The following is a 27,481-nucleotide window of genomic DNA, read 5'->3' as shown; positions in this document are numbered from 1 at the left end:
TTGGAACAATGGCAAACGCATTGAGCAGTGAGAAACCTTTAAATATCTGATCAAGTTCTACTCTTGCTATTAATTGTTAGCTGCTAACTTTTAAAAGATTTTCACTCAGTTTTTAAAAATTCAATTTTCATAATTGTTGCTGGTTCCCTTGAAAGTGTTTGGTCTTGGGCAGTAAATAAACGTTGATTGCTTGATTGAAAGGGAAAAGTGTTTTAACCTGTTTTGTGTGTTCAGCAGACCTACAGTGACAGTTCCTCAAGAACACAATTCCTTTAAGATGTTTTGACAAGATGAACAGACAAGTTTGCCTTCTTTTAATAATATTTCCCCTTAAATTGCAGTGTCCTGGATTGTCCTCCCTCACCACAGATTTGAAGTGTTCTATGCACATTTTGCCCAATGGAGCTTCAATTTAATTCAACTAAAAGTAGGAACAGCATAAATTATATCATCTTCTTTTCAGGAAGGATACTACTGTTGAAGACAACCCAAAATGTTTATAATATTCAAATGTTTATTCCCAAATTTAAACTCTAGCACCCATACATGAATTCATGTTGTCCACCATCTCCTGGGGTTGGGAGGTGGGTGCTGGCATTTTGAAAACATTCAATAAGTGCATTTACAAAATGGGTCTTCAGGGGATTCTTCATAAAGTAAATCTTATGGAGAATGTAAGAGTACTAACACACCAATACCTGTGATTTCCTGTATACAACACCATCCCAGAATTGTCCTTTGGAGGGATACAAGGGTTGACGTTAACATATGTAATTGGAGACCCAGATGTATTTCTAAAAATGAAGGAAGAATGGGAAGAAAAGTCTTCTTTTCGAAATGTGTGTGCTTGTGTGTGTGTGTGTACATACATGCATACATACATACATACATACATACATACATACATACATAAGTACAGGTGGGAAGCATGTGGATGGGCCTATCACGTGTGAAATGGCCAACTTGATTAAAGATGTATAAAGGCAGATATCTCTTCAATTGTAGTTTTTACACTCTGATGATGTTAGCAGAGGCTAATGAAAGCTAAGTGGGTAATATATTTTAAGTTTCGGAGGTCAACATGACTGTCTCTTCTTTTATAACTACACCTGGAACTTGTATTTTTAGGATAATTTGCAAAACGTATATATGTGTGCATGTATGTATGTATACACTTATTAGATTACATTGATGTGAGAAGACCAAAAAGCAAAAAAAAAAAAATAAATCACTGATAGTTCAATTTCTCAGATGATAAATGGGACTTTGACCACTGAGGACATCCATTCTAGTGTACAGTCCATTATTATTATTTTTATATTAACCCTTAATGTTTATTTCCCCTCTTTGGTCATTAGAAATACAAAGATGGTGAAGCTTAATTTGCCTTTCTGGGGATGCCTTTTGACCATGCTCCTACAGAGCACACAGCAAAGCGATTGAGTTCAAATCCTGTTGTGAGAATCCTTCCACTGCCTTCCCATAGCCTGGCACGTCAACATCTTGGGACTCATAAGAAGGCACAAAGCTTCTCAGAGGAAAGGAAACGTCATAGTTTAGCAATTCCAAAGCTATGTGTGTTGGGTTCTTCATCCCCTTCTTCTGAATTGTTTCCAACCTAGTGGTCTATTTCTTCGGAAGAAAGAGTTGTTCTTACAACGCTCTATATGTCTATTCAGATGAAAGATCCAATATGTTGAAAGATATTTGGCCCCACTTATAAGACGACAGCCTGAAGAGCAGTATACTACCCAAAAACAGATGTTCCAGATAATTTAAAGATTTTTCACTATTAATAAACAATGCAAGGACACATAGTGGGAAAGAAAGGGTTAAGAAACAGAGAAGACTAATTAAAATAGTCAGTAAAAGCCGACCCCGATTACTCTGATTCGATTTAAGACGCACTTTGATGAAAAGCACCACAGTAGAGAGAGTGATCAACGGAAGGCAAATTATAGCAATCACAAGGAAATGGAGATTGGACAGTCTGTGATTTACAAAGGCTTTCATAATCCTAATAATTCCACTCAGGAGGAAAGAGAAAATCCACAGGACAAGACAGACACTGGAGGTCAAATGTTTTGGCCGGGAACAGTGATGCCAGATTGGGAAGAGAACAGCCACACAACGGTCGATGCTGATGGCTGTCAGAAGAAAGTTTGCATTGATGTACATCACTTGAGCAAAATAGGCATACTTTTTTCTTCTCCAGATTAAATGAAAAATGTTTGGAAGGAAACATATACATACACACACATACATTCATGCATACATACATGCATAAGCACAGGTGGGAAGCAGGTGGATGGGCCTATTACATGTGCAATGGCCAACTTGATTAATGATGTATAAAGGCAGATACCTCTTCAATGGTAGTTTTACACTCTGATGATGTTAGCAGAGGCTAATGAAAGGTAAGTGGGTAATATATTTTAAGTTTCAGAGGTCACAATGACTGTCTCTTCTTTTATAACTACACCTGGAACTCATATTATTAAAATAATTTGCAATATGTATGTATGTGTGCATGTATGTCTGTATACACTCATTAGATTAAATCCTTCTGCAGCAGATGGCTTAGAGAGTCCCATAGAGATTGATTATTGACTTATGATCATTACAAAGAGCCACCAACATAAACATATAAACCTAAATATGGAAAAGTGTCTAAAACACATTTTTACTGCCTGATGTTACTGATCATAATCATGACTTACTGTGATTTCTTCCTCTCTAAAGACTATCCTTCTGACGACTATTCTGTCAGCCTTGGTACCGCGTATGCGTATGGCAATATGTAAGTATAATATAATTCAAAATATTTTCTTTGCAGGACTGCAGCCTTACAATTGTTTCATAACATTTGTGAATGTCTAAAGACATCCCAAGAGAATCAGTGAGGATTTTTTGATTCAGTGCAGGAGTCAGACAAGGGAAGCTCAGCCCCAATTGATAATTACTAGAAAACCTCCATTGACAGCAAGTGTGAACTTGGCAGAGTCTTAAAAACCAACCAGCAGAAGCGATAAATAAGAACTCCAAAGTAGCAAATATTATTGACCCAGACTTAGTTACGTATATTCTGGAGCATCAAACAGACATGAGAGTTTTAATGTTATATAGATAGAATTGGAAAGTTTAGAGTTTAGAGTTTAATAACATTTATATGCCGCCCAATCCCGTAGGACTCCGGGCGGCTTACAATACAGAAATAAAATCAAAAATAAAATACAGGGAAAAAGAAAAGATAGATTTAAAAAGCAACACACCATACACTCCGTTCTAAATGGGGCTGGACCGTATTTTAGGGTCAACAGCCCCAGGCCTGCCGGAACAGCCAGGTTTTAATGGCTTTCTGGAAGGCCGAGAGAGTGGGAAGGGTCCGGATCTCTGCGGGTAGATAGTTCCACAGGGTGGGAGTGAAAGAATGGAACAGAAACTGAGCAGAAAGTGGAAAACATGAAATTCATTTCAGTCCATTATAATCCCAGAAAAAGAAAAGAGAAGAAAGACGGATTACAAAGTAACAACAAAACCCTGAATCCTAATACTTTCTCTCCTGTCCTACTCAAGGATGTATAGCAGAGGTGTCAAACTCAAGGCCCATGGGCTGGTTCCGGCCTCCAGGATGATTAGATCCAGCCCAGGGGGCTACCCTAGAAATAGCAAAGGACCAGCCCGCAGTGCCTCTGCCAGCAAAAACACGCCCCTTCTGAGCTCCATTTTTGCTGACAGAGGGTTGCATGAGGACATCCCAGCTGAAAACGGATCTTGGGAGGCCATTTTCTCTGGCAGAGTGCTCGGACCACAGATGCCCCCGACACGAGTGATGCCAGGTTGGCCACACCTATGCTGGCCACGCCCATCTGGTCCCCTATGGTCAAACTTATGTCTGTATACACTTATTAGATCAGACCCTGATGTGGCCCTCAATTTTGTATGTATTTTGTGTTTGTATGTGAGAACTGATACTCTTTCCTGTTTCTTTCAGTGGAATCCCTCCCGAAAGTATTCCGGAGAGCAACTTTTCTTCTAAAATACCAGGAATGCCTTCTCCAGATGATCAACTGCTTCATAATTTAATGCGAAATCTTATCAATGGGTTCCTTGCCCTTATTGGCATCTTAGGCCTGGTGGGAAATGGAAGGACAATTTACCTCCTGGCCTTTTCCATTAAGAGGAATCCTTTTACTACTTTCATCCTGAATCTCTCCATCGCTGATTTTGGGGTCCTCGCATCCCTTATTATGGCAGCAATATTTGTGGCAGTGTCAACTCTGGGTAAAAGAAATGAGAGTGTCCAAAACTTTTTCTTCTTGTTTTTTGAGCTCTTTTCCTTCACCTATTCTGCCAGCCAGTTTCTGCTGACGGCCATCAGCCTGGACAGGTGCGTGGCTGTCCTCTTCCCTCTCTGGCATCGCTGCCATCGTCCATCCTATCTGTCTCCCCTTGTTTGTGGCCTCATCTGGATCCTCTCCTTCCTGCTCTCTGCGGTGCACTTCATTCTGCATCTGACCAACAGCTTTGGAAGGTCACGCTTTCTTTACCAGCTGATTGTGAATGGTCTACTTTGCACGCCTCTCATGGTTGTGTCATCTGTGATCCTCTGGATTCATATGAGGTCTAAATATCAACGCAATCAAAGGAAACTTCTCACCACCATATTGCTGGCTCTCCTTTTCTTCCTCCTTTTCTCTCTCCCAAAGTATGCCTTATATATCGTTTATTATTTACGTTTCCATTATCCTGTCCTCTTAACAATTGGGATAATATGTGCCACTCTCAACAGCATCATCAACCCACTCCTTTATTTCTTAGTGGGGAGGAAGAAGGGAAAGGATCAGCCCAGATCATCTCTGAAGGTGGCTTTGCAAAGAGTCTTCAAGGATGAACAGGACAGCCCAGAAGGGTAGCAAACTAGGAAGGGAGAATTTTTGTGAAGTGTTACTGTCACTGCACACTCATGTTTTAAAAAGATAGAATAGAATAGAATAGAATAGAATAGAATACACATATATTGAACAAAGTAGCTAATGCCAAACAATATAAAAAGGAAATATTGCTGTCTTCTTAATTTCCAAAGTGAAAATATCTATAAAAAAATTATCTGACCATATAATTTCTTACTTCATAACATGAAATTGTATGTATTGTTTGTATGCATTCTTTTTTAATATCATAACATAAAACTATATGTCTGATTTCATATACATTTTTAATATCATAACATGAAATTATATGTCTGATTTCATATATATTCTTTTTTATCATCCTAACATGAAAATGTATGTCTGACTTCATATATATTCTTTTTTAATATCATAACATGAAATTGTATGTATTGTTTGTATGCATTCTTTTTTAATATCATAACATAAAACTATATGTCTGATTTCATATACATTTTTAATATCATAACATGAAATTATATATCTGACTTCTTATACATTCTTTTTTAATATCATAATATGAAATTGTATGTCTGACTTCATATACATTCTTTTTTAATATCATAACATGAAATTGTATGTCTGACTTCATATACATTCTTTTTTAATATCATAATATGAAATTGTATGTCTGACTTCATATACATTCTTTTTTAATATCATGAAATTGTATGTATTGTTTGTATGCATTCTTTTTTAATATCATAACATAAAACTATATGTTTGATTTCATATACATTTTTAATATCATAACATGAAATTATATATCTGACTTCTTATACATTCTTTTTTAATATCATAATGTGAAATTGTATGTCTGACTTCATATATATTCTTTTTAATATCATAACATAAAATTATATGTCTGACTTCATATACAATACATTCTTTTTTAATATCATAACATGAAATTGTACGTCTGACTTCATATAAATTCTTCAAGCTGAGGTGGCGCAGTGGTTAGAGTGCAGTACTGCAGTCTACTTCTGCTAATTGCTAGCTGCAGTTTGGCAGTTCAAATCTCACCGGCTCAAATAGTTCAAATATCTGGGGCAGACACAGTGCTGACACTAATGTGAAAACTCGGTTGATTTATTCCAACATGGAACTTCACTCTCTTCCCAATAGGTGGCTCCCAAGAGTGATGGAAGATGCAGGTAGTCACCAACAGGGGGCGTAGTGAACAGAGGAACATTATGTGAACTGGGAACTGGGATTTTCCTGTTGAGACAGATTTATCTTGTAACTTGGATATATTAAGATACAGTACATAGAGCTTTGAGACAGAGTTGAGCATCTTCAAAAAAAGAGCATCATGTTGAGTTTTTGCATTTTCAGTTTTACTCAGCGTCTACATAGTGCTTTGTGGTGTGGGGCAAACAAAGAGACCAGTCAAACATTTCAAAGTTTTTTCCAGCATCACAAATTGGATGCTATGTTAGTGAATGAGAGATCAGACACTTTTATGATTTCAGCTTAAAGTCAATTTCTAAAACTTTCTTAATGCGCTGGGGCGTGGGGAAGTGCAACTCAACTTTATTGTGATACTTGCTTCATTGTTGTGGTATGGTATCAAACCCACAATATTTGGGTTTGTGGTGTGCCTGTATATTAATTGGTTACAGTGGTTTTTATATGGTACAGACAAAAGATTATTAACATTACCATTGTTTAGGTAACTTAGATAATTTTAAAGACAAGGAAAAACGTTTACTTGAGTACTGGTTATGAACAACATGCTTTTGCTGATAAGCATAAGGTTCTTTAAATTTTACATCTACAGGTAAAAGTGGCATTAAGAGAGAACAGCAAAATAATCAAAACGTTTTTAAATAATAACAATTCTACCCATAGCTTGATACTTAATTTATTATATTTATTTTAACTGTATTGTTTATGCATGTAGAAAAGGAAAAAGGAAACAAAAACAAGGGAATAACAACAAAATAGGGAAGGCTCTGCTTTCTCGTTTTGTTCTTTTTTGTGTCTACCAACCTGCAGTAGCTGTAAGCATTTAGGCGCTTTTCGAAATCATATTTTAAATATTTGTTTTTGGCATGCTCTGTAGTGAATTTTTCAAAAACACCCTAATCCAGAAACTAAAACTCAGAAAAACAATCAAACAGTAAATAGCAATCTAATCAAGGGGAAAACATTTCAATCAACATTGACAGGACAAGCTATTGTACATAAACAAAGACCAAACCCCACTCCCTTCTAGCACAGATGATGTTACCTAGTCAGGTAACTAAATGTCTGCAAGCAATCAAGCTCAGAGACCACCAAGGACCCCAAGAGAGAAGTCTTTCCTTGCAGATTTGTAGAATGGGTAAGGACTTTTTCTACCCACCTGTAGCTGTTTCCCTTCTTAACTAGCCATATTTCCATCCTTTCTTACTGACCTGGGGATTTAAGATTTTGCCTATTGCCTCTTTTTCTCTTCTATTGCTCCCAAGGCATGGGATATGGTTGAAAAAATGTCTCTCTCTTCTTCTTTCTCTTTTTAGGAAGAGCTTAAAGCCTCACCATTAATTGCTGAAATTGAACAGGTTTCTAATCAATTTATTTTAGTTTTACTCATTGCTGATTCAGTCCACAAATCAATTGCCTTTAAACGACATCAGGAAACAGCAGGTGAGGTTGGTGCTTCCCCTGTATTTCCAAAAATCCTATTTCTAGAAAGGAAAATAAGCTGAGCATTTTATAAACACCGTGCAGTTCATGTCCTGCACAGCATTAGTTGTGGATTGATGTAGATGCCTCTTACAACTCTCTATATGTCTATTCAGATGAAAGAGCCAATATGTTGAAAGAGATTTGGTCCCACTTATAAGACGACAGCCTGAAGAGCAAGTTATTCATTGCTACTCAGAAGGAAGATCAGAGGTCTTGGAAGTGGGTTTGAGCTCTTCTATCTCCCTCCAGTGGCTTCACTTTCTTTGAAGGCGTTTTGCAAAATGGCCTTCAGGTTCACCTTGAACTGAGCTCCTCCTTTTCTCCCAACTAGAAAGTAGATCACTGGGTTAATACTGCTATTTAAGCAAGAAAGCAGTATAGTACCCAAAAGCAGATTTATCATATTATTGAAACTATTAGAAAAATTAATAATCAATACAAAGACACATAGTGGAAAAGCAAGGGTTAGGAAACAGAGAAGAGTAATTGAAATCGTCAGTAAAAGCCGACCCCAATTACTCTGATTCGATTTAAGATGCACTTTGATGAAAAGGACCACAGTAGAGAGAGTGATCAACGGAAGGCAAATTATAGCAGTCACAAGGAAATGGTAATTGGACACTCTGCGATATACAAAGGCTTTCATAATCCTCATAATTCCACTCAGGAGGAAAGAGAAGACCCACAGGACAAGACAGACGCTGGAGGTCAAATGCTTTGGCCGGGAACAGTGATGCCAGATTGGGAAGAGAACAGCCACACAACGGTCGATGCTGATGGCTGTCAGAAGAAAGTTTGCATTGACGTACATCACTTGGACAAAATAGGAACAGAAGTGGTGGAAAATTTTGTTTTCTTCAAAATTGGCAAAAAATGAATAAATATAATATATAAATATAAGTACGAGGTACCCAAAGTCTGCAACAGCCAAGTTAAGGATGAATGTGGTGAAACAGTTTCTCTTAATCTGGAAGCCAAGTAGCCAGATGATGTAGCCATTGCCCACCAAGCCAACATAGCAGGTAATTAAAGTAAGCCCCATCAAAGCAATCCCTCCTAAATCCAAATCTCCTGGATTCTTATATGAGTCATTGGTATAATTATATCCATGGTAGCTCTGTGTAGCATCCACTCCTCCCAGGCTGGAATTCATAATTCAGCTTTTGGATTCCTCTGACAATATTTTTGACTGGGAGCTCCTGTTGGAAGAAAAGAAAGAAGAGCGGATTCAGTCATTCCTGTCTCCTAAAGCAGCGGAGGCAGTGGGGGGGGGGGGGAGGAGAGAGAGGATGGTTTAGAGTAGAGAATGTGATCAGTGGAAGGCAAATGACAGCTGCCACAAGGAAATGGAGAAACCAACAGGATGAGATATACAACAATTTTTGTTAATTTCATAATGCCCACAATTCCAACACCTCCATAATTTTTAAAATAGAATCTAGCATCACATGGTCCTTAGTTGTTTAAGATAATCATCAACAGTCATTGTTGAAGAGAGAGACTTGCCATGAGCCTGCTAGGACTGGGGAACCAAAGACATGTCAGACAGTTAATTTTGAAAGAAAAATGTAACACCTCCTTATAAACAAAGGCCTTTGGGAACAAGGGAAGTTGTTTTCCAGATTATCTTTCTTTTTCAGAAGATCTGATTAAGTAAACTATTTTCCAATTGATGTGAAAAGACCAAAAAGCAAAAAAATAAATAAATCACTGATAGTTCAATTTCTCAGATGATAAATGGGACTTTGACCACTGAGGACATCCATTCTAGTGTACAGTCCATTATTTTGTTTTGATATTAACCCTTAATGTTTATTTCCCCTCTTTGGTCATTAGAAATACAAGGATGGTGAAGCTTAATTTGCCTTCCTGGGGAACCCTTTTGACCATGCTCCTACAGAGCACACAGCTAAGAGATTGAGTTCAAATCTTGTTGTGAGAATCCTTCCACTGCCTTCCCATAGCCTGGCACGTCAACATCTAGGGACTCATAAGAAGGCACAAAACTTCTCAGATGAAAGGAAATGTCATAGTTTAGCAATTCCAAAGCTATGTGTGTTGGGTTCTTCACCCCCTCCTTCTGAATTGTTTCCAACATAGTGGTCTATTTCTTCTGACAGCCATCAGCATTGACGGGTGTGTGGCTGTCCTGTTCCCAATTTGGCATCGCTGTTCTCGGCCAAAACATTTGTCCCCTTTTGTGTGTGCCTTCATTTGGATTTGTTCTTTCCTCTTGGGTGGAATTCCAAACATTATGGAATCTGAATTTGCATATGTTACCATTCCAATTCTCCATTTGGTTGTGACTGCTGTGCTTTCCCTTCCATTAATTATAATCTCTACTCTATTCATTTAAATATATCTTAAGCCTAAACAGATCAAACATGGAAGACTTTTAGTGATGATTTTAATGACTCTTCTCTGTTTCCTTATTCTTAATGTTCCATTATATATCTTGCTGCTTGTTGATTACTTTCCTGAGGTCAAGTATTTCTTTGAATTTCCTGAATTTCATTTCTACTTAAGCCTGAGTGCTTGCCTAAATAGCAGTGGAGAGCATCAAGGTTATTTTTCAAAAACTCTTCTGGGAAGATGAAGCTCCAAAAACAAGGCAGAAGAAAGCAAATACTTTTAAACCTTCGAAAAAGCATAATTTGTAGAGGAAAAGCCGGTAGCTGGAGGGGAGGAGTTAAACATGTCATCAGTTTAGAATCATTACTTTGCCATAAACAGTCCAAGTTCAACCCCTTCTTGAATTCCATTGACCATTTTCTGGCACTAACTAATATTGAACTGTGGTGGCTCAGTGGCTAAGACACTGAGCTTGTCAATAAGAAATGTCGGCAGTTCAAATCCCTAGCACCGCCTAATGGAGTTAGCTCCCATGACTTGTCCCAGCTTCTGCCACTCTAGCAGTTCGATAGCATGTAAAAATGCCAGTAGAAAAATAAGGACCAGCTTTGGTGGGAAGGTAATAGCATTCCATGCTCCTTTGGTGTTGAGTCATGCCGGCCACATGATCATGGAGATGTCTTCAGTCAGTGCTGGCTCTTCGGCTTTGAAACAGAGATGAGCACTGCCCCCTAGAGTCAGGAAATATAGCACACATGTGGGGGGAGGAACCTTTATGTTACCATACCCATGGACTCAATAGATGAATAAAAATGTCCATTATGGTTTGTATGCTCTCAGTGAATCTGGGCAACTCACAACAATGAAGAATAAATGAAATCACAATGAAATTAAAAGTATCTCTCACTAGATAATTAATTCCACTATCTACAAAAAGCTTTTTTAAAATGACTAATTTCCCCGTTCAGAAAAACTAACCAAAGGTGGAAACATCTAGTAATTGGAGGGAATCTTTCTTTCTGGGAAGGAAATATTATTTCCCCCCATGTTTTATTTCTTTTATTTATCGAATATCCAATTTTCATCAAACAGTGTGTCTTCTGGGTACAATTATGCCTAAATAATCATATTATACATATTTGTTGTTGTAATTCCTCACCATCATATTAATAATATAATAACATACTAATATAATAACATTAATATTTAACATTTGGCATCATCTTCTTTAACAACTATCCTCTTTACCATTTCCTCCAATTGTATCTCCTCCTTTACCTAACCATTGATACAATATCCCATATCAAAAGTTTCTTCTTTATCCTGAATAGCAAATGTAGTCTATCCATTTCTGCGCAGTCTAATATTTTCTTAGTTACATTCCCCTCAGACGGGATCTCATCATCTTTCCATTGTTGCGCAAATACAATTCTAGTTGCAATTAAGATACGTAAGATCAAGTATGTGATCTTTTTATCACATGTTTCTGGTAGGATGCCCAACAAAAATATCTCTGGTTTTAGATCTATACGTTGTTTTATCATTTTTTTCCAGCCACTTATGTATTTTTGTCCAATATTTTCTTGCTTTTGGGCATGTCCACCACATATGAGAATATATACCAGATGCTTGATTGCATTTCCAACATTTAGGTGATCTGTCTTTATACATTTTTGCCAATCTTGCTGTTGCAAGATGACTCTTTCAGGAGTCATCCTGCTCTACAACAGAAAGGAAAGCTATGGCTTAAATATAGAGTACATAAAACACCAGAGAGCAAGTGCTATCACATACCACAACTTTGTTGTTCTATTCTAAGTAATAGGCGAAAGAAGTTACAGGAGTAAAATGATGTTGAATATTAAGATGCTCCACTTGATGTTTTTATGCCTAACTGGAAATAGATATCTCCTCCTGATCTTCCCCGAAAAAGACTTTTGAGTTCTACCAGCCCATACCCAACGGTTTACACACAGAATGTCCTACCTTCTTCTAGTCTCAGTTATCCTTCACCAACGCATGTTGGAGCTTAATAACTTCTTCTTCTGGAATAGTTATAAGTGCTTGCTCCGCAATCATGAAGCCTTAGTCCTTTGCCAGCAAGTACAAAAGAGATGGCTTTATATATTTTGAGAAAGGGTGGGGTATCTTAATGGATTAAAGAAATCTATTATTTCTTGGTGAGAATTAAGAGCAGAGTGCTGATTTTTCCCCCCCCAATGGATGAAGTCTCAAAAGTAGGATAAAATGGTTTCCCATCACGCTGAAAGAGAAATGCATTAGGCAGATGTTTCTATGGAAAGTTCTATGTCATGTGTACTTTGTGAATTCAGTTGAACTATGATATCTATATACTACTAAAACTCTTATTCCCATAAGTTTTAATTGAGTGAAAGGGTGGATGGTAGGCTAATAGTTTTTGCAGCAAAGTGCCTCAAATGGGCTAACTTAGAGAATGAGTCCAAATCTGGGGCCCATCCTTTTTTTCTTCATACATAAACAATATCTTCCATTGCATCTTCAAAGTTACGTCAGGTTTTCATTTCTTATTTTCTCCTTTGGTATATTTTGCTATAAATTGCATAAATCCTCTAATTCAATTTAAGCATAGAGGGCATTTCTTTCAAGTTTTTTCTACCATTAACAATATACTATCATTTCTTTATTTCTTAATTAGTTGGGTAACAATAACAATCTTACCACTATTCTCTTTAGTCTACTAATGTAAATCTTTCCCCCTCTTCTAACAATTTTCTCCTGGGCTCCAGTGGTGGGTTTCAGAAAGTTTTGGAACCTCTTCTGTAGGTGTGTCCTGCTTTCCGGGTCCACTGGTGGAACCTCTTCTAACCGGTTTGGTAGATTTGACGAACTGGTTCTACCGAACTGGTGCGAAGCGGTAGGAACCCACCTCTGCTGGGCTCCCAAAAATCCCAGTTTTAATTCTTTTCCTTCTTCTCCCCCTTTCCCCTAACTTCTTCTTTTTCTTCTCCCTATTTTTGTGGTTATTTATCTTTTTTTCAGCGTATTTACTTTTATTATTCTAGTAACTTTCCCCAGAGTTTTCCCTATTCTCCTCCTGTTAGCACTCCTCCATTGAATAATTAGGAAAGAAAACCACGAGACTCCATTGATAGAAATCAAGTGTACTTTTACTAATTATAAATGATCAGAAACGTAGGAATTCATGTCCTGCGCAGCATTGTGGATTGATGTAGACGCCTCTTACAACTCTCTATATGTCTATTCAGATGAAAGAGCCAATATGTTGAAAGAGATTTGGTCCCACCTATAAGACGACAGCCTGAAGAGCAAGTTATTCATTGCTACTCAGAAGGAAGAACAGAGGTCTTGGAAGTGGGTTTGAGCTCTTCTATCTCCCTCCAGTGGCTTCACTTTCTTTGAAGGTGTTTTGCAAAATGGCCTTCATGCTCTCCTTGAACTGAGCTCCTTCTTTTCTCCCAACTAGAAAGTAGATCACTGGATTAATACTGCTATTTAAGCAAGAAAGCAGTGCACTACACATAACCCGATGTTCCAGATTATTGAAAGGTTTGTCACTATTAGAAAAATTAATAATCAATATAAGGATAGATAGTGGAAAAGCAAGGGTTAGGAAACAGAGAAGAGTAATTAAAACAGTCAGTAAAAGCCGACCCCGATTACTCTTTGATTTAAGACGCACTTTGATGAAAAGGACCACGGTAGAGATTGTGATCAATGGAAGGCAAATTATAGCAGTCACAAGTAAATGGTAATTGGACAGTCTGCGATTTACAAAGGCTTTTATGATCCTAATAATTCCACTCAGGAGGAAAGAGAAAATCCACAGGACAAGACAGACACTGGAGGTCAAATGTTTTGGCCGGGAACAACGATACCAGATTGGGAAGAGAACAGCCACACACCGGTCAATGCTGATGGCTGTCAGAAGAAAGTGTTCATTGATGTACATCACGTGGATGAAACAGAGACAGAGCTGTTGCAATATTTCACTTCCTTGGAAATGGTAAAAAAAAATATTGATGTGAAATATAAATATAGATACGAGGTACCCAAAGTCTGCAATGGCCAAGTTAAGGATGAATGTGGTGAAGCCGTTTCTCTTAATCTGGAAGCCAAGTAGCCAGATGATGTAGCCATTGCCCACAAACCCAATACAACAGATAATTAAAATAATGGCCATCAAAACAATTACTCCTAAGTCAAAAGTGATCTTTCCCGCATTCTCATAGGAGCCACTGGCATTGCTATATCCATGGTAGCTCTGTGTAGCATCCACACACCCCAGGCTGGAATTCATCATTCAGCTTTTGGATTCCTCTGACAATATTTTTGACTGGAAGCTCCTGTTGGAAGAAAAGAAAGAAGAGTGGATTCAGTCATTCCTGTCTCCTAAACCAGTGGAGGCAGTGCGGAGGGGAGGAGAGAGAGGATGGTTTGGACTGTGATGGGATTCAGCCAGTTCGCACCTATTTGGGAGAACCGGTTGTTAACTTTCTAAGCAGTTTGGAGAACGGTTGTTGAAAGAAATCTCCTTTTGTTTCTTTCCACTTTACAGGGCTAATCCTGTATGGAAGGCAGAAAGGAAACATTCTGGTGGTTCTAGCCTAATCTTTATTGCCCTGCTTACAGAAACTGCCTCTCGGATTAACCCTTATTCCATAGTAACAGCTAAGGCAAAGCGCCCATCGATGTGAGTGATGTTCATTTGGCCACACCTACCCAGTCACATGACCACTGAGCCACGCCTACCCAGCTGGTTATTAGGGAAGAGAACCGGTTGTTAAATTATTTGAATTCCACCACTGGGTTTAGAGTAGAGAGTGTGATCAGTGGAAGGCAAACAACAGCTTCCACAAGGAAGTGGAGAAACCAACAGGCTGTGATATACAATGATTTTTGTTAATTTCATAATGCCCACAATTCCAACAAGGAGGAAAGAGGAGATCCAGAGCAAAGCACAGACAATAGAGGACAAATGCTTTGGCCAGGAACAGCGATGCCAGGTTGGGAAGAGGACAGCCACACACTGAACAATGCTGATGGCCGCCATAAGAAAATGAGTATTGATGTACCTTATGTAGGGGGAAATGAAATAGATTGTACTGAGAATGCTTTCTAGAAAGTCAGTAATTTGTTGAATAAAAATATAGTTATAGATAGTTTAAGCAAACTAATTGCCTCCTGCAACTCCACTCCCCTTCCACTCCTCTTTTATTTCCTCAGGGAGGGGCCATTCATTGTCTGCCTGTGGCCTTACCCCCAAGTCAAACCTCTGTTCTTTAGCTGTTCCATTTGTCTGGCAACTCTGCGCATGTGCACACTGGGAACAAGCTCCAGCTGTTTGTTTGCCTCACTGATGTCTGACTCTGAAGGCAGCTTATCCTTTTAGGAAGAAGGAGAAGGAGAAGGAGAAGGAGGAGGAGGAGGAGGAGGAGGAGGAGGAGGAGGAGGAGGAGGAGAAGAAGAAGAAGAAGAAGAAGAAGAAGAAGGAGAAGGAGAAGGAGAAGGAGAAGGAGAAGGAGAAGGAGAAGGAGAAGGAGAAGGAGAAGGAGAAGGAGCTCTTTGCCACCAGTTGCACTTCCCTCCAGCCTTTGCCCAAAACCCCACGCCAGGAGGCTGACACATGCCTCAAGTTGGAATTTCTCCCCCCTCTGACCCTCACAAAAGACCCCAAATGTGGAAACTCTCTGGAGCAACACAAATGTTCATTGCATGTATCAGGTCCAGGGGCCGTAGTTTGAGAACCCCTGGTTTAGTGCAATATAAAAATGCAAATATTTTTTTCTGCGGAACACCAGTGGTCCATGGACCAACGGTTGGTGACCACTGCCTTAGAGAATGAATCAATCCCCTCTTCTGTGTGAAAAATCAGGAACAGAAATTACTGGATAAGTAGATGAATATAATTGCATTTGCTTAAGTCTAAGAGCAACCAAACATCTTACCTTTCTGAAACAATTGGTACAAGGTCATCAGCTTTGGAGAGATGACTATGTTGTGTAATTGATTTCTGGAAGGATTGATGGTCAATCCTTGTAGAGAAAATCTGATGAGTTTTGAGTCAAGTTGATGGTCAAGTTGTAGAGAAAATCTGATGAGTTTTAAGCCCTCTTTAGGTGAATTGTAGCTCCATAGATGAAGAACAGTAATTTCCAAATATAATAGATTTTATTTATAATGTCCAAAATTTAACAGACATCAAGGAGAACCTGTCAGATGTGCTGTTGAACAATTCACAGGATTAAACGCAGGTGTAGCAGGAGATTGTAAGCAGACTTTTTGAAGATCTGCTTTCTATTCTGGGACAGAAAAGCAGAGCTTGCTAAAAGTGTGACTCAACTTGTTATATTCTGTGTCTTGCCTAATCATTGTGAGCATGAAGTTCTATGATGATTTGTTTTTTGTTTTTGCAGAGTAATCACCAGCGGAAGGAGGAGGAGTCTGCCCACAACCTGAGTAGTACTTATGAAAAGGAAATTTTATTTCAACAGGATTGGTTTCCTCTGAGAAGTTTTATCATCAACATCTGCTCCTAAATCTCTTATCTTCATGCTAAGGCTTGGAACCCAAGAAAAGTCAATTGAGACTCATCAGATTATGAAGATATCTTTATAATTTGATTAGTCTCAATTGACTTTTCTTGGGTTCCAACCTTCATTGGATGCGTGACCCGTCAAAACCGCACTCGACTTTTTAAAAGATGTTTTGCTTCTCATCCAAGAAGCTTCTTCAACTCAGAGCTGAGAAAGCTTCTTGGATGAGAAGTGAAATGTCTTCAAAGAAAACCCCCCAAAAATAAAAGTCCAATTGCCTCTTGAAAAATTGACTTTGGGATTAAATCTTGATCTTTATGCTAAAGATGACACAAATTCATCTTTGTTTATAGCCTTCCTATCCTCTATCATATGCAACTAAAATGTCATTAACAGATTAGCAGAGTTGGAAGGGACCTTGCAGGTCATCTAGTCCAACCCCCTGCCCAAGCAGGAGACCCTACGCCTGCCTCTATCTGGGATCGAACTCACAACCTCCTGATTGAGAGATGAGAGATCCACCTCTAGGCCACAGCAGCTTTCAAGGGTCTGGATTTATTGGGTTGGGAGGCAGTGGTGGGTTCCGGCAGCAGCTACTGCCAGTTTGCTCAGGGATGCTCCATGCATGCGCACTTGATGCGTGTTGTGCGTGCATGTGCAGTACAACAATTGCTCTGCGCATACGCAGGAGCCAAAAACAAGATAGAGAACCAATTTGGGGTGTGTGACAGGCCTGGTGTCAGGCCTGCAATTATATTCCTTTTAGAATTTTGGCCTGGCACACTTTCTCTTATTTCATTATGCTGTTTCATTAGTATAGTTGATGGGAGGGGGAAATAGAAAGGAGTAGGATTCTGGAATGTGTTGTTGTCATTCTTTTCTAGAAGCCAAGGTCATCTTTTGTCTCCACACTTTTACACCTGGCCGGAAGCAGCTGGATGGAGATGACAGCGTGGAAGAAGAAGATTGGACCATGTGATGGATTTGTGGGTGTGGGGACAAGATCATGAACTTTTAACTGGGTGGAATCCCAGGAAGTTCTTTAGAATTGGGATTACACAGATGTGCTAAGATGTCTGATTTATTAAATTGGAACTTTAAGGATCATTTTGCCTTGGACTCTGATTTAGTTCTACATGATATTTGGAATGTTGACACCTGGGTCATTGCCGGTTCCAGCAACCCACACCGCCAAGCTACTACCAGTTTGGCCGAACCGGTAGGAACCCACTCCTAGCCGAGGTGGCGCAGTGGTTAGAGTGCAGTACTGCAGGCTACTTCAGCTGACTGCTAGTTCGGCAGTTTGGCTGTTCAAATCTCACCGGCTCAGGGTTGACTCAGCCTTCCATCTTTCCGAGGTGGGTAAAATGAGGACCTGGATTGTTGGGGGCAATATGCTGACTCTGTAAACCGCTTAGAGAGGGCTGAAAGCTCTATGAAGCGGTATATAAGTCTAACTGCTATTGCTATTGCTATTACTACTAGTGGGATTGGGAGGATGCTCACAACAGGTTTTGAACCCAATCCCTGGAACTTGTCCTCTGAAAAAAACATGTGCAGAAAGGCATCCCCGGAGGGAGAGTTGAAGCTTTAGCATCCCCACCCTCCTATTTCTAGTGACCAAAGAAGATAATATCCAAAGAAAAGGATGGGCTGCACTATTGAATGATTACGATCAGCTGTAATCTCTTCCTGAGTGGTCAAAGTCACATTTGTCAACCGCGCCATTTAACTGTCAGTGAAACTTTGCTATTTTTTTTTCTTCTCATGTCAAACTGGCAATCTCCTTCCTTAATCATCAGGTCTCATCCGGGGAGAAGTGAAAAGTCTTCAAAAGAAAAAAACCCCAAGAAAGTCCAGTTACTTCCAGAAAAAAGAAAACATCTTTGGGACAACCATGACCTGGATGACGGAGAATCTCCACAGGCGTTTAGCTATACAATTTGGGATGAGCATCCTATGAATGGTGTGGGAGTAGGAATGGATTTCCAGAGAAAAAAAATGCAGACCATAGGAACCAGGAACATTGAGCTGAGGTGGCGCAGTGGTTAAATGCAGCACTGCAGGCTACTTCAGCTGACTGCAGTTCAGCAGTTCTGCTGTTCAAATCTCACCGGCTCAGGGTTGACTCAGCCTTCCATCCTTCCAAGGTGGGTAAAATGAGGACCCGGATTGTTGTTGGGGGCGATATGCCGACTCTGTAAACCGCTTAGAGAGGGCTGAAAGCCCTATGAAGCGGTATATAAGTCTAACTGATTTTTTTTTTAGATTTTATTTATTATTTATAGGCCATCCTTTTCCCTGAGGGGACTCAGGACGGCTTACAATTCACGGGAGGGGGAGTGCAAGACAAAACAAAGACAATACGTGAGTAAAAAAAAAAAATTAAAACAATAAAACGCAACTTTCATTCAACATTCGGGTGGGGCGGATTAGAATTTTTATCCCCAGGCCTGACGGGATAGCCAGGTCTTAAGGGCTGTGCGGAAGGTCTGGACGGTGGTGAGGGTGCGAATCTCCATGGGGAGATCGTTCCAAAGGGTCGGAGCTGCTACTGAGAAGGCTCTCCTCCGTGTAGAATAGCAACTGCTATTGCTATTGCTATTCTCAGGTGACCCTGAGGACACAAATGAACCTCCAAGTGGCCTCAATGACCCTCTAAAAGGATGCAAATGACCTGCTGTCTGCCAGGAATATAAATCCTTCCTTTCCCCACAATCCTGTCAGAACTGAAGAAGCTTCTTGGATGAGAAGTGAAATGTCTTCAAAAGAAAAAAAAAAGAAAGTCCAGTTGCCTCCAGAAAAAAAAAAACATCTTTGGGACAACCATGACCTGGATGACTCTTTCTACAGACTCTCAGGAAAAGGAAAATTATTATTTTTTCTTTTAGCTGTATTGGTCTCCTCATCTGAGGATTTTCAACATGAACTTCTGCTCCTATAGCTTTGATCTGCCTGCTGAAAATTGGAAAATGAGTTCAAACCAGAAAAAAAGACAGTAGAAATTTTATTAGATTATCAATATGGAAGATTTTAATGTGAAATAACAGATGCGGAAATATACAACTACTTAAAAATGGTCTATTATTATATTTTGGCATCTCTGGATATTAAGCCTTCCAAAATCATTTCATATAGAGTAGAATAGAATATGATTCTTGATTAATGTATTCTAATTTTATTTTATTTATGTACACTGAGAGCATATGCATGAAAGAAAATTCCTTGTGTGTCCACTCACACTTGGCCAATAAAGAATTCTGTTCTGTTTTGTTCTGTTCTGTTCTATTCTATTCTATTCTATTCTATTCTATTCTATTCTATTTGAATCTAGTCTAGTCTAGTCTAATGTTCTGCACTTATGTGATAGCTATTAGCAAACTTCCCTGTTGGTTTCTGCGAAAGTCAGAAGGGAAGCTGGCAAGGAAGAGTGAAAGCCATTGTGGTCAATTTCCCCCACCCACACACCCTTCACTGGCAAACCACACCAGACACTTGTACAACTTGAACAAACTCCCACCCACGCGGCAACTCTCACATACTCCCTCACTTCCTTCTTCATCCTTCACGTCCCTCTCCGTTCCTCCCTGATCTGCGCTGTGTGTATATCACACTCTCCAGTGCAATGCCTCACCCCCACTTTCTTGTATGCAATGCCTCTCGTGCACCCTCTCAAACTTCCTCACCTCCTTCCATTTCCCACATTCACCACCTTCCTCCCCCACTCAACAGCAATCACTTACCTGCCTGCAGGGCTGGGACTTATAACTTCCTGCCAGCTTCCTCGCTAATCTGGCTGAAAGTTGCCTTGTTTGAACATGGATTTCAGTTAACGATAGCAACTGGGACTAAACGAATCACCTCTGCCTAAGGGATGTCATCATGCTTTATGACTGCATTGCTTAGTGATGGAAATTCTGGTCCCAATTATTATTGTAAGTCAAAGATGACCTTTATTGGGTTAGGCAAGCTACATATTGTAAATGGTATAAATTGTTGAATTTCTGTTTTGTGTTGCTCTGCTCTGCTCGCTACCCAGTTCCCTGAAAATAAGACCCTGTCTTATATTTTTTCCACCAAAAAAATCACCAGGTCATATATTTTTTTGAGGGGGGGGATTGTTCATTGACTCATGCAATTCAAGGTGCTGGTTATCACCTTTAAAGCCCTACATGGCCTAGGACCCGGATACCTGCGGGACCGTCTTCTGCCACATACTTCCCAACGACCGATAAGATCGCCCAGGGAAGGCCTTCTCCAGGTTCCGTCAGCCAGACAATGTCGGCTGGCAACTACCCGGGGGAGGGCCTTCTCTGTAGCTGCTCCGACCCTCTGGAATAAACTGCCCCCAGAGATCCGGACCCTACCCACTCTCATGGCCTTCCGAAAGGCTATTAAGACCTGGCTATTCCAGCAGGCCCCGGGCTGTTGAACTCATGTTTGAGTTCCAGTCCCGATTAGACTGGGTGTATGTTGTGGTCTTTTTAACTATGTTTTTTGTGTTTTTTAACTTTTATTTTAATTGTATTGTTGTAAGCCGCCCGGAGTCCTCCGGGATTGGGCAGCCTATGAATTTATTAAACATTCAAACATTCAAACCTCACTTGCCTGCATCATCCCCAGCCTAATTTTTGCTGTCAGAGGCCTTCAGGAACTTCTTCAGCCGGTAAAGCCAGCTAGGCTTTCCTGAAGGCCTCTATAGCCGATCATCTGAAGTTCTCTTATTGGCTACAGAGGCCTTGAGGAACACCTTGCTGGCTGCAGAAGAAATGAGCCGAAGTGTGCAAGGCCAGGCTGCAACTATCTGAAGGTAAGTAGTAGGGCAGCTCCATCTCCCATCCTTACCCGTGTACCCTGGGGTGGTTGGGGCCTTAATTAGGGCTTATTTGGGGGGGGGGGTAAAGCTTATATTGGGCTCCCATGTAAAAATTAGGCTAGGGCTTACTTTCTGAGTAGGTCATATTTTCAGAGAACCATGGTATATCAGGGGTGGGTTTCTGCCAGCATTACTGCCAGTCCGGTGCGCGCATGCGCAGTTGCCTATAAATAGATCTGTGCATGCGCATGTGCAGAACTGCAATGCGCTCTACATGGGGCAGCCCTTGAAGAGCATTCGGAGACTTCAGCTCATCCAGAATTCAGCCGCGTGAGCGATCGTGGGTGCATCTCGGTACACCCACGTTACACCTATCCTCCACGAGCTGCACTGGTTACCGATTGGTCTCCGGATACGCTTCAAGGTGCTAGTCGTCACTTATAAAGCCCTTCATGGTATTGGACCTGGGTACTTGAGAGCCCGCCTGCTGCCAATTACCTCCCAAAGACTCATTAGATCACACAGGGCTGGTGTCCTCCGGGTTCCGTCTACCAGCCAATGCCATCTGGCTACCACCCGGGGGAGGGCCTTCTCTGTGGCAGCTCCGGCTCTTTGGAACGAACTCCCCGCAGAGATTTGGACCCTCACCTCTCTCCAGGCCTTCCGAAAAGCCGTTAAAACCTGGCTGTGTTGGCAGGCCTGGGGTTGATGAGTTCCCTTCCCCTCTCGATTTGTGTGGCTGTTGGTTATTTTTTAAATGCTTGTATTTGTAGTTTCTGTGTTTCCCTTCCCCCCTTGGGTTTGTGTGCCACCCTGAGTCCCGCTAGGAATAGGGCAGAATATAAATTAAACGAAACCTAAACCTAAACCTAAACATTTTAAAAGTTCAAAAAAAGATGTCACAGAGACCAGGTAACTGGTTTGGGGGTGTGGTGAGCATGCCGTCCCTACCAGTTTGGAGACCCAGTCACCATTTCCACTACCGGTTCCACCAAACTGGTGCAAACCAGTAGGAACCTACCTGTGCAGTATATTATTATTGGACACACACCAATATTGATTTCAATTGATAGATGTGATAAGGGCAGTGACAACAAATAAAACAATTTTAGCTTCTTCAAATGTTAGATCTTTGGAAGTCCCATAGGCACAATGGTTAGATATTTGATTGTCTCAAGTCACTAGTACTGAACAGGTGGAGTGTTCTTTGTCATCTGTGAGGTGACCTTATTTGATGAGGTCTCACTTGACTGTAACTCAACATCCAGAAGGTAAAGGGATCTTACACTCACCAAGACCTTCCCAAACCAGGTGGAAATAAGCTATCCTGGACAGTTCTCTCCACAACATTACTTCAGGATGGTGGTGTCAAGTTCAAAGAGCGCTTATGTTTTTGCAACCATTATCAACTCACCAAAAATCTATGAGGAGGGAAGGGTGAGATGGAATGCAGACTCCAGACTTCAAGAAGAACTGTGAGAACCAAGGACACTTGGCAGGTGTTTGCCAATTCCAGAGACTCTTTCTCATATCAAAACAATGACACTCAATTGGACAATATGAACTGCACTAATAGGGAGAGGGGGAAATCCATATTGGAACTATGTGAGTTTGGTTGGAATTAGGTAGATCTGGTTTTGCCTTCATCAGTGCCAAAATGATGTACTCAATAAACTGCCGCATTCTGAAGGGTTCAAATGTGCATGCTTCGGTTGGGCTCATCCTTTGGAACCTTGACAGGTGGAGGTCTATGCTCTTAGTTTACTCAGGAGCCAGAATCAATATGTTGAAAGAGACTGAACACCAGATATAAGAGTACAGCAGTAATGTTTAATCTCATTGATGTCTACTGGAAAAGGAATCCTGTTACTTCCACTTACTCGGTATGGTATCGGACCTGGGTACTTGAGAGACCGCCTCCTGCCAATTACCTCCCTTCGACCAATCAGATCCCACAGATTAGGCCTCCTCCAAACTCCATCCGCCAGCCAATCCCGACTGGCAAATCCTCGGGGGAGGGCCTTCCCTGTGGCTGCTCCGGCCCTCTGGAACAATCTCCCCGTGGAGATCTGGACCCTCACTGCCCCCCAGGCTTTCTGCAAAGCCACAAAGTCCTGGTTGTTCCGGCAGGCCTGGGGCTGATGGACTTCCAGCCCCACTTGAATCGTTATGACTGTTGTTGTTTTTATTTTGTCTGTCTTTTGTCTTATTGTATCCCCGCCTTTCTTTGGTTGTTAGCGGCCCCGAGTCCCTCGGGAGTGGAGCGGCATACAAATTTAATAAATCTAATCTAATCTAATCTACTCTCCACACAGCCTACATACATTTGCTTGTGAAGGCAGGATCCAATTCTCAGCACTATCCCTAAGACATAACTTTATATCAGCGATGGAGAACCTTTTTTGGCTCATGTGCCATAAGTGGGGTGAGTGCAGGGGGGCGTGTGCGGGCATGCCACACCCATAATGCAATGCACTACCCCCGAATACGCATTCGTGCACTACAGGCCCTCCCCCCATTTTTTGCATGGTTTTTTCGCCCTCCCCAGGCTCCAGAGGCTTTATAGGAGCCTGGGGAGGGTGAAAACAGCCTCCCCCGCCCCCGGAAGCCCTCCAGAGGCTTCAGGGACCTTCAGGAGGCTTCCCTGAAGCCTCTGGAGCAGTCAAAACAAGCCTCCGAGCAAACCGAAAGTCCGTTCTTCTGGTTTGCCCGTAGGGCTGGGTTTTTTTGCGCTCCGGAGGCTTCAGGGAAGCTCTTGAAGCCTCCAGTGGGCCTCCAAGGGGGGCGGGGTAGGCTATTTAACCCATAGAGTCACCATCACTGCTTTATATCATGGATCTGAGTTGCAAAACAGTTTCAGTTACGGTACTGTCATTTTGATTATGGGTATATTCATAATAGCCGTAGAGGGGGGAAAACTGCTTCCCACATATTCCCCCAATCTTCAAGATAAATTCCCGTTACATAATAGATAATAATAATAATAATAAAAAATATTGGCCAAGTGTGATTGGGCACACAAGGAATGTAAAAGCTCTCAGGATACATACAAGCAACATGTGATAAACCATGATCATAATCATCATAAAATAAATTCTTCATAAATCATAACATACAACACTCAGGTCAAACCCTGACATGAATCTGGCTAAGGGCATCTTTACAGCTTCAGGGTTGCCCCTGGGTGGGAAGGGGAAGAAAATAGATAGCTGGGGGTTTGTAGCTGTTTTCCTGTGAGAACCAAGGATGTTTCAACAGTTGGTTGGAAGGAGGGGGAGGAAGAGAAAGTAATCAAGAAACCAGACAACACCTCTATTGGTCAATGTGATGGATGACTTTTGAGAAAGGGGAAACTTTCACTTTTAATCAGGTGAAAACCTCAGGAATCAATCAACTTGAAACTGTGCTTGGAAACTTCTATCTGGTTTCAGGAACTAAATCTTCTTTGAAGATTCTTTGAAAAATGGCCTTCATGCTTTCCTTGGGCTGAGCTTGCTTCTTCCTCCCAACCAAAAAATAGATCACTGGGTTAACACTGCTGTTTAGGGAAGCACAGAGTTTAAAATATAAAAAATTTTGAAAATTGAACGAGGAGGAATTATTGATGCCAAGAAACGGGGCAGTGACCAAATAAATATATAATGGAAGGGTAAGAATAAGGAAACAGAGAAGAGTAATTAAGATCATCACTAAAAGATTTCCCCGATTCACTTGTTCAGATTTAACACATATTTTCATGAATAGGATCCCAGTAGAGGTTGTGATCAATGGGAGGCAAAGAAGAGCAGTCACAATCAAATCGACGTCCCAGGGAACATAAGAAAAAATTAAATTCTTGATATTGCTTCCAATCCCAACAAGGAGGAAAGAGAAGATCCAGAAAAAGCCACACACAATAGGAGACATATGCTTTGGCCTGGAGTAGTGATACCACATTGGGAAGAGCACAGCAACACACCGGTCAATGCTGATTGCCGTCAGAAGAAACAGACCGTTGATATACATGAAGTCGAACAAATAAAATATCACCCAACTTTGAAAGGCTTGAACAGCTGTAAAAACACTAATTGAATGTATAGCCACAAATATGAGAAACCCAAAGTCAGAAATAGCTAAATTCAGAATCAGCACAGTGAAAGGGTTTCTCTTAATCTGAAAGCCGAGTAGCCAGATGACAATTCCATTCAATGGGAGTCCTATGCAGCAGATGGTTAACGTGACTGGAGATATGATAATTGCGTGTCGATAGAAATAATTGGTACTACTATTGTCAGAATGTTCTCTTGTAGCGTTCATGTTTGCCAGGCTGAGATTCAATTAAGGGACTTTTGTAATGCTCCAAAATCTCTTCTTTTGGAATGGAAGTTCCTGTTAAAGAAAAAAAAGGAGAAGTTGATTCAATAATTCCTCAATCATAGGATCATAGGGATGGGAGGGACTTCACTGGTTTTCTAATACAATCCCCAGCTCAAGGCAGGAATCTTATACTATCCCAGTCAAAGAGTTGTCCAGTCTATTTTTGAAAACCTCCAGTGATGGAGCATGCAAAACTCCGGAAGGCAATCTATTCCATTAATTGTCTGTCTCACTGTCAGAAAATTTCTCCTTCTGTTTAAGTTGTATCTCTCTTTGAGAAGCATCTACCAATTACACCTTGCCCTGCCCTTTGTGCCCAAGAGAATGAGTCAATGCCCTCTTCTTTGTGACAGCCCCTCAAGTACCAGAACACAGTTATGTTCACCTTCATCTTTAATGTTGACTGACTGAGCCAAGTTTTAGAACTTTGCTAACACTATGCAAAATACATTCTAAACAACCAGCTGATTATGCAACCTATCATAGTAATAACAGTAGGTATAGGCAAATAGATAAAATAGAATTTCCAATGCCATTAGGAAGCAAAAAGAGTGCCCACAGTTGTGCCCCACCGGTGGCCAGCAGAGCTGGCAGCAGGGTCAGACCGTGAGGAGGTTGGGGAGGAACATGAGCCAGTCCTGGGGGCTGAGGAAAGCTCAGATGAGGGCTCTGGGTTGGAGGCAGAGAGGGAGCTAGACAGCAGTGAGGCAGAGGAACACCTGGAGCCTGTTCCCAGTGTGCGCATGCGCAGAGCTGCCAGAAGACAAGAACAACTAAGAAAGCAGGGTCGACTTGGGAGTAAAGCCACACCTTGGAGGCGATTGGCTTCTCCCATAGGAAACATACATGGTGCAAATGGGGAGTGGGCTTTTGCAGGAAACAATCCGTCCCTTTGGTCATTTCAAGAGTGGAAAGTTCTGTTTGTGACTATAAGAGACTCTGTGCCAAGTGTTGCCTTGCCCTGCATTTGGAAACTAGTTATCTGGCAGCTCTCCAAGCAAGATAAGGTTCGTGTTGATAAACATTCCTTTGAAAGACTGTTTGCCAAGCCTTGATGACTGTGAATGAAAGTCATTCACAGTCATGTAAATAAAAGAGGTTTTGCCAGGACCCAGACTCTGCTTCATGCTAGTTAAGGAAGCCTAGGTCAGAACACCTTTGGTGAAACTACAAAACAACTGGAAAAACCACTTGGAAACCAGAAGGGTTGACAAATTCAACATCAGGCAATTGCAAAAAGCACCTTTGCTAGGAACAGCTTACATTCTGTGATGTTACCATTAACACTATCATACTTAAACATCTGCCAGTCCAAGGTCTTTGGAAAGGAGTAGATAGATGGATAAAAATGCTAAATTCAGTCTCAACATCTGCCTGACTGAGCATTCAACTATCTCTCAGTGACTCTGGCCATTCCACCATTCAAATATTTTTAAAATGCAATAAAATCATTTTTTTAAAAAAAAAATTCCAATTGCCTACTCGAGAGGTAGATACTTCCACTATCCACAAAAAAGTTGTTTCTATGCTGAATTTCAATGTCCAGTTTTGAGTACATTCTTTAATCCAAACTTCTTTGTGGTTAGGAATCCTTTTGAAACTACAACACCTTTTCTGTTCAATAGCAATAGCCCTTAGACTTATATACAGCTTTACACTGCTTTACAGCCCTGTCTAAGTGGCTTACCGAGTCAGCCTCTTGCCCCCAACAATCTGGTTCCTCATTTTACCCACCTTAGAAGGATGGAAGGCTGAGTTCACCTTAAGCCTGGTGAAATTCGAACTGCCAAACT

General features: G+C 40.8%; 3 protein-coding genes across 3 annotated transcripts; 1 reads left to right on the top strand and 2 right to left on the bottom strand.

The window, feature by feature from the left end:
• The first annotated feature begins 2,711 nt into the window (after positions 1-2,711).
• Positions 2,712-4,916, top strand: LOC116512033 (proto-oncogene Mas-like). Its single transcript, XM_032222309.1, has 2 exons — positions 2,712-2,800; positions 3,995-4,916. Exons 1-2 carry the CDS (start codon positions 2,712-2,714, stop codon positions 4,914-4,916), a joined length of 1,011 nt encoding a protein of 336 aa, XP_032078200.1.
• A 2,947-nt stretch (positions 4,917-7,863) lies between these two features.
• Positions 7,864-8,781, bottom strand: LOC116512032 (mas-related G-protein coupled receptor member X2-like). Its single transcript, XM_032222305.1, has 2 exons — positions 8,315-8,781; positions 7,864-8,041 (listed from the first exon to the last, which is right to left on the bottom strand). Exons 1-2 carry the CDS (start codon positions 8,779-8,781, stop codon positions 7,864-7,866), a joined length of 645 nt encoding a protein of 214 aa, XP_032078196.1.
• Positions 8,782-24,011: 15,230 nt separating this feature from the next.
• LOC116512715 (mas-related G-protein coupled receptor member H-like) lies at positions 24,012-25,694 on the bottom strand. The gene has a single exon (XM_032223337.1). It carries the CDS (start codon positions 25,626-25,628, stop codon positions 24,750-24,752), a length of 879 nt encoding a protein of 292 aa, XP_032079228.1. The 5' UTR covers positions 25,629-25,694; the 3' UTR covers positions 24,012-24,749.
• Positions 25,695-27,481: the final 1,787 nt, after the last annotated feature.

The sequence above is a fragment of the Thamnophis elegans genome, chromosome 8 (genome assembly GCF_009769535.1).
Source record: "Thamnophis elegans isolate rThaEle1 chromosome 8, rThaEle1.pri, whole genome shotgun sequence".
In the NCBI taxonomy this organism is placed as follows: Eukaryota; Metazoa; Chordata; class Lepidosauria; order Squamata; family Colubridae; genus Thamnophis; species Thamnophis elegans.
The sequence above is the reverse complement of the archived record's forward strand: the minus strand, read 5'-3'. Positions and strand labels throughout refer to the sequence as shown.

Excerpts from the sequence above, each read along its gene's own strand:
- LOC116512032 (XM_032222305.1), bottom strand. The coding sequence starts at position 8,781 with ATGAATTCCAGCCTGGGAGGAGTGGATGCTACACAGAGCTACCATGGA. Across the intron at positions 8,042-8,314 it reads TCCAGCGTCTGTCTTGTCCT|TTTCAATAATATGATAAATC; the intron begins GTGGGTCTTCTC and ends TTTTTCTAATAG.
- LOC116512715 (XM_032223337.1), bottom strand. The coding sequence starts at position 25,628 with ATGAACGCTACAAGAGAACATTCTGACAATAGTAGTACCAATTATTTC.
- LOC116512033 (XM_032222309.1), top strand. The coding sequence starts at position 2,712 with ATGACTTACTGTGATTTCTTCCTCTCTAAAGACTATCCTTCTGACGAC. Across the intron at positions 2,801-3,994 it reads GCGTATGCGTATGGCAATAT|TGGAATCCCTCCCGAAAGTA; the intron begins GTAAGTATAATA and ends TGTTTCTTTCAG.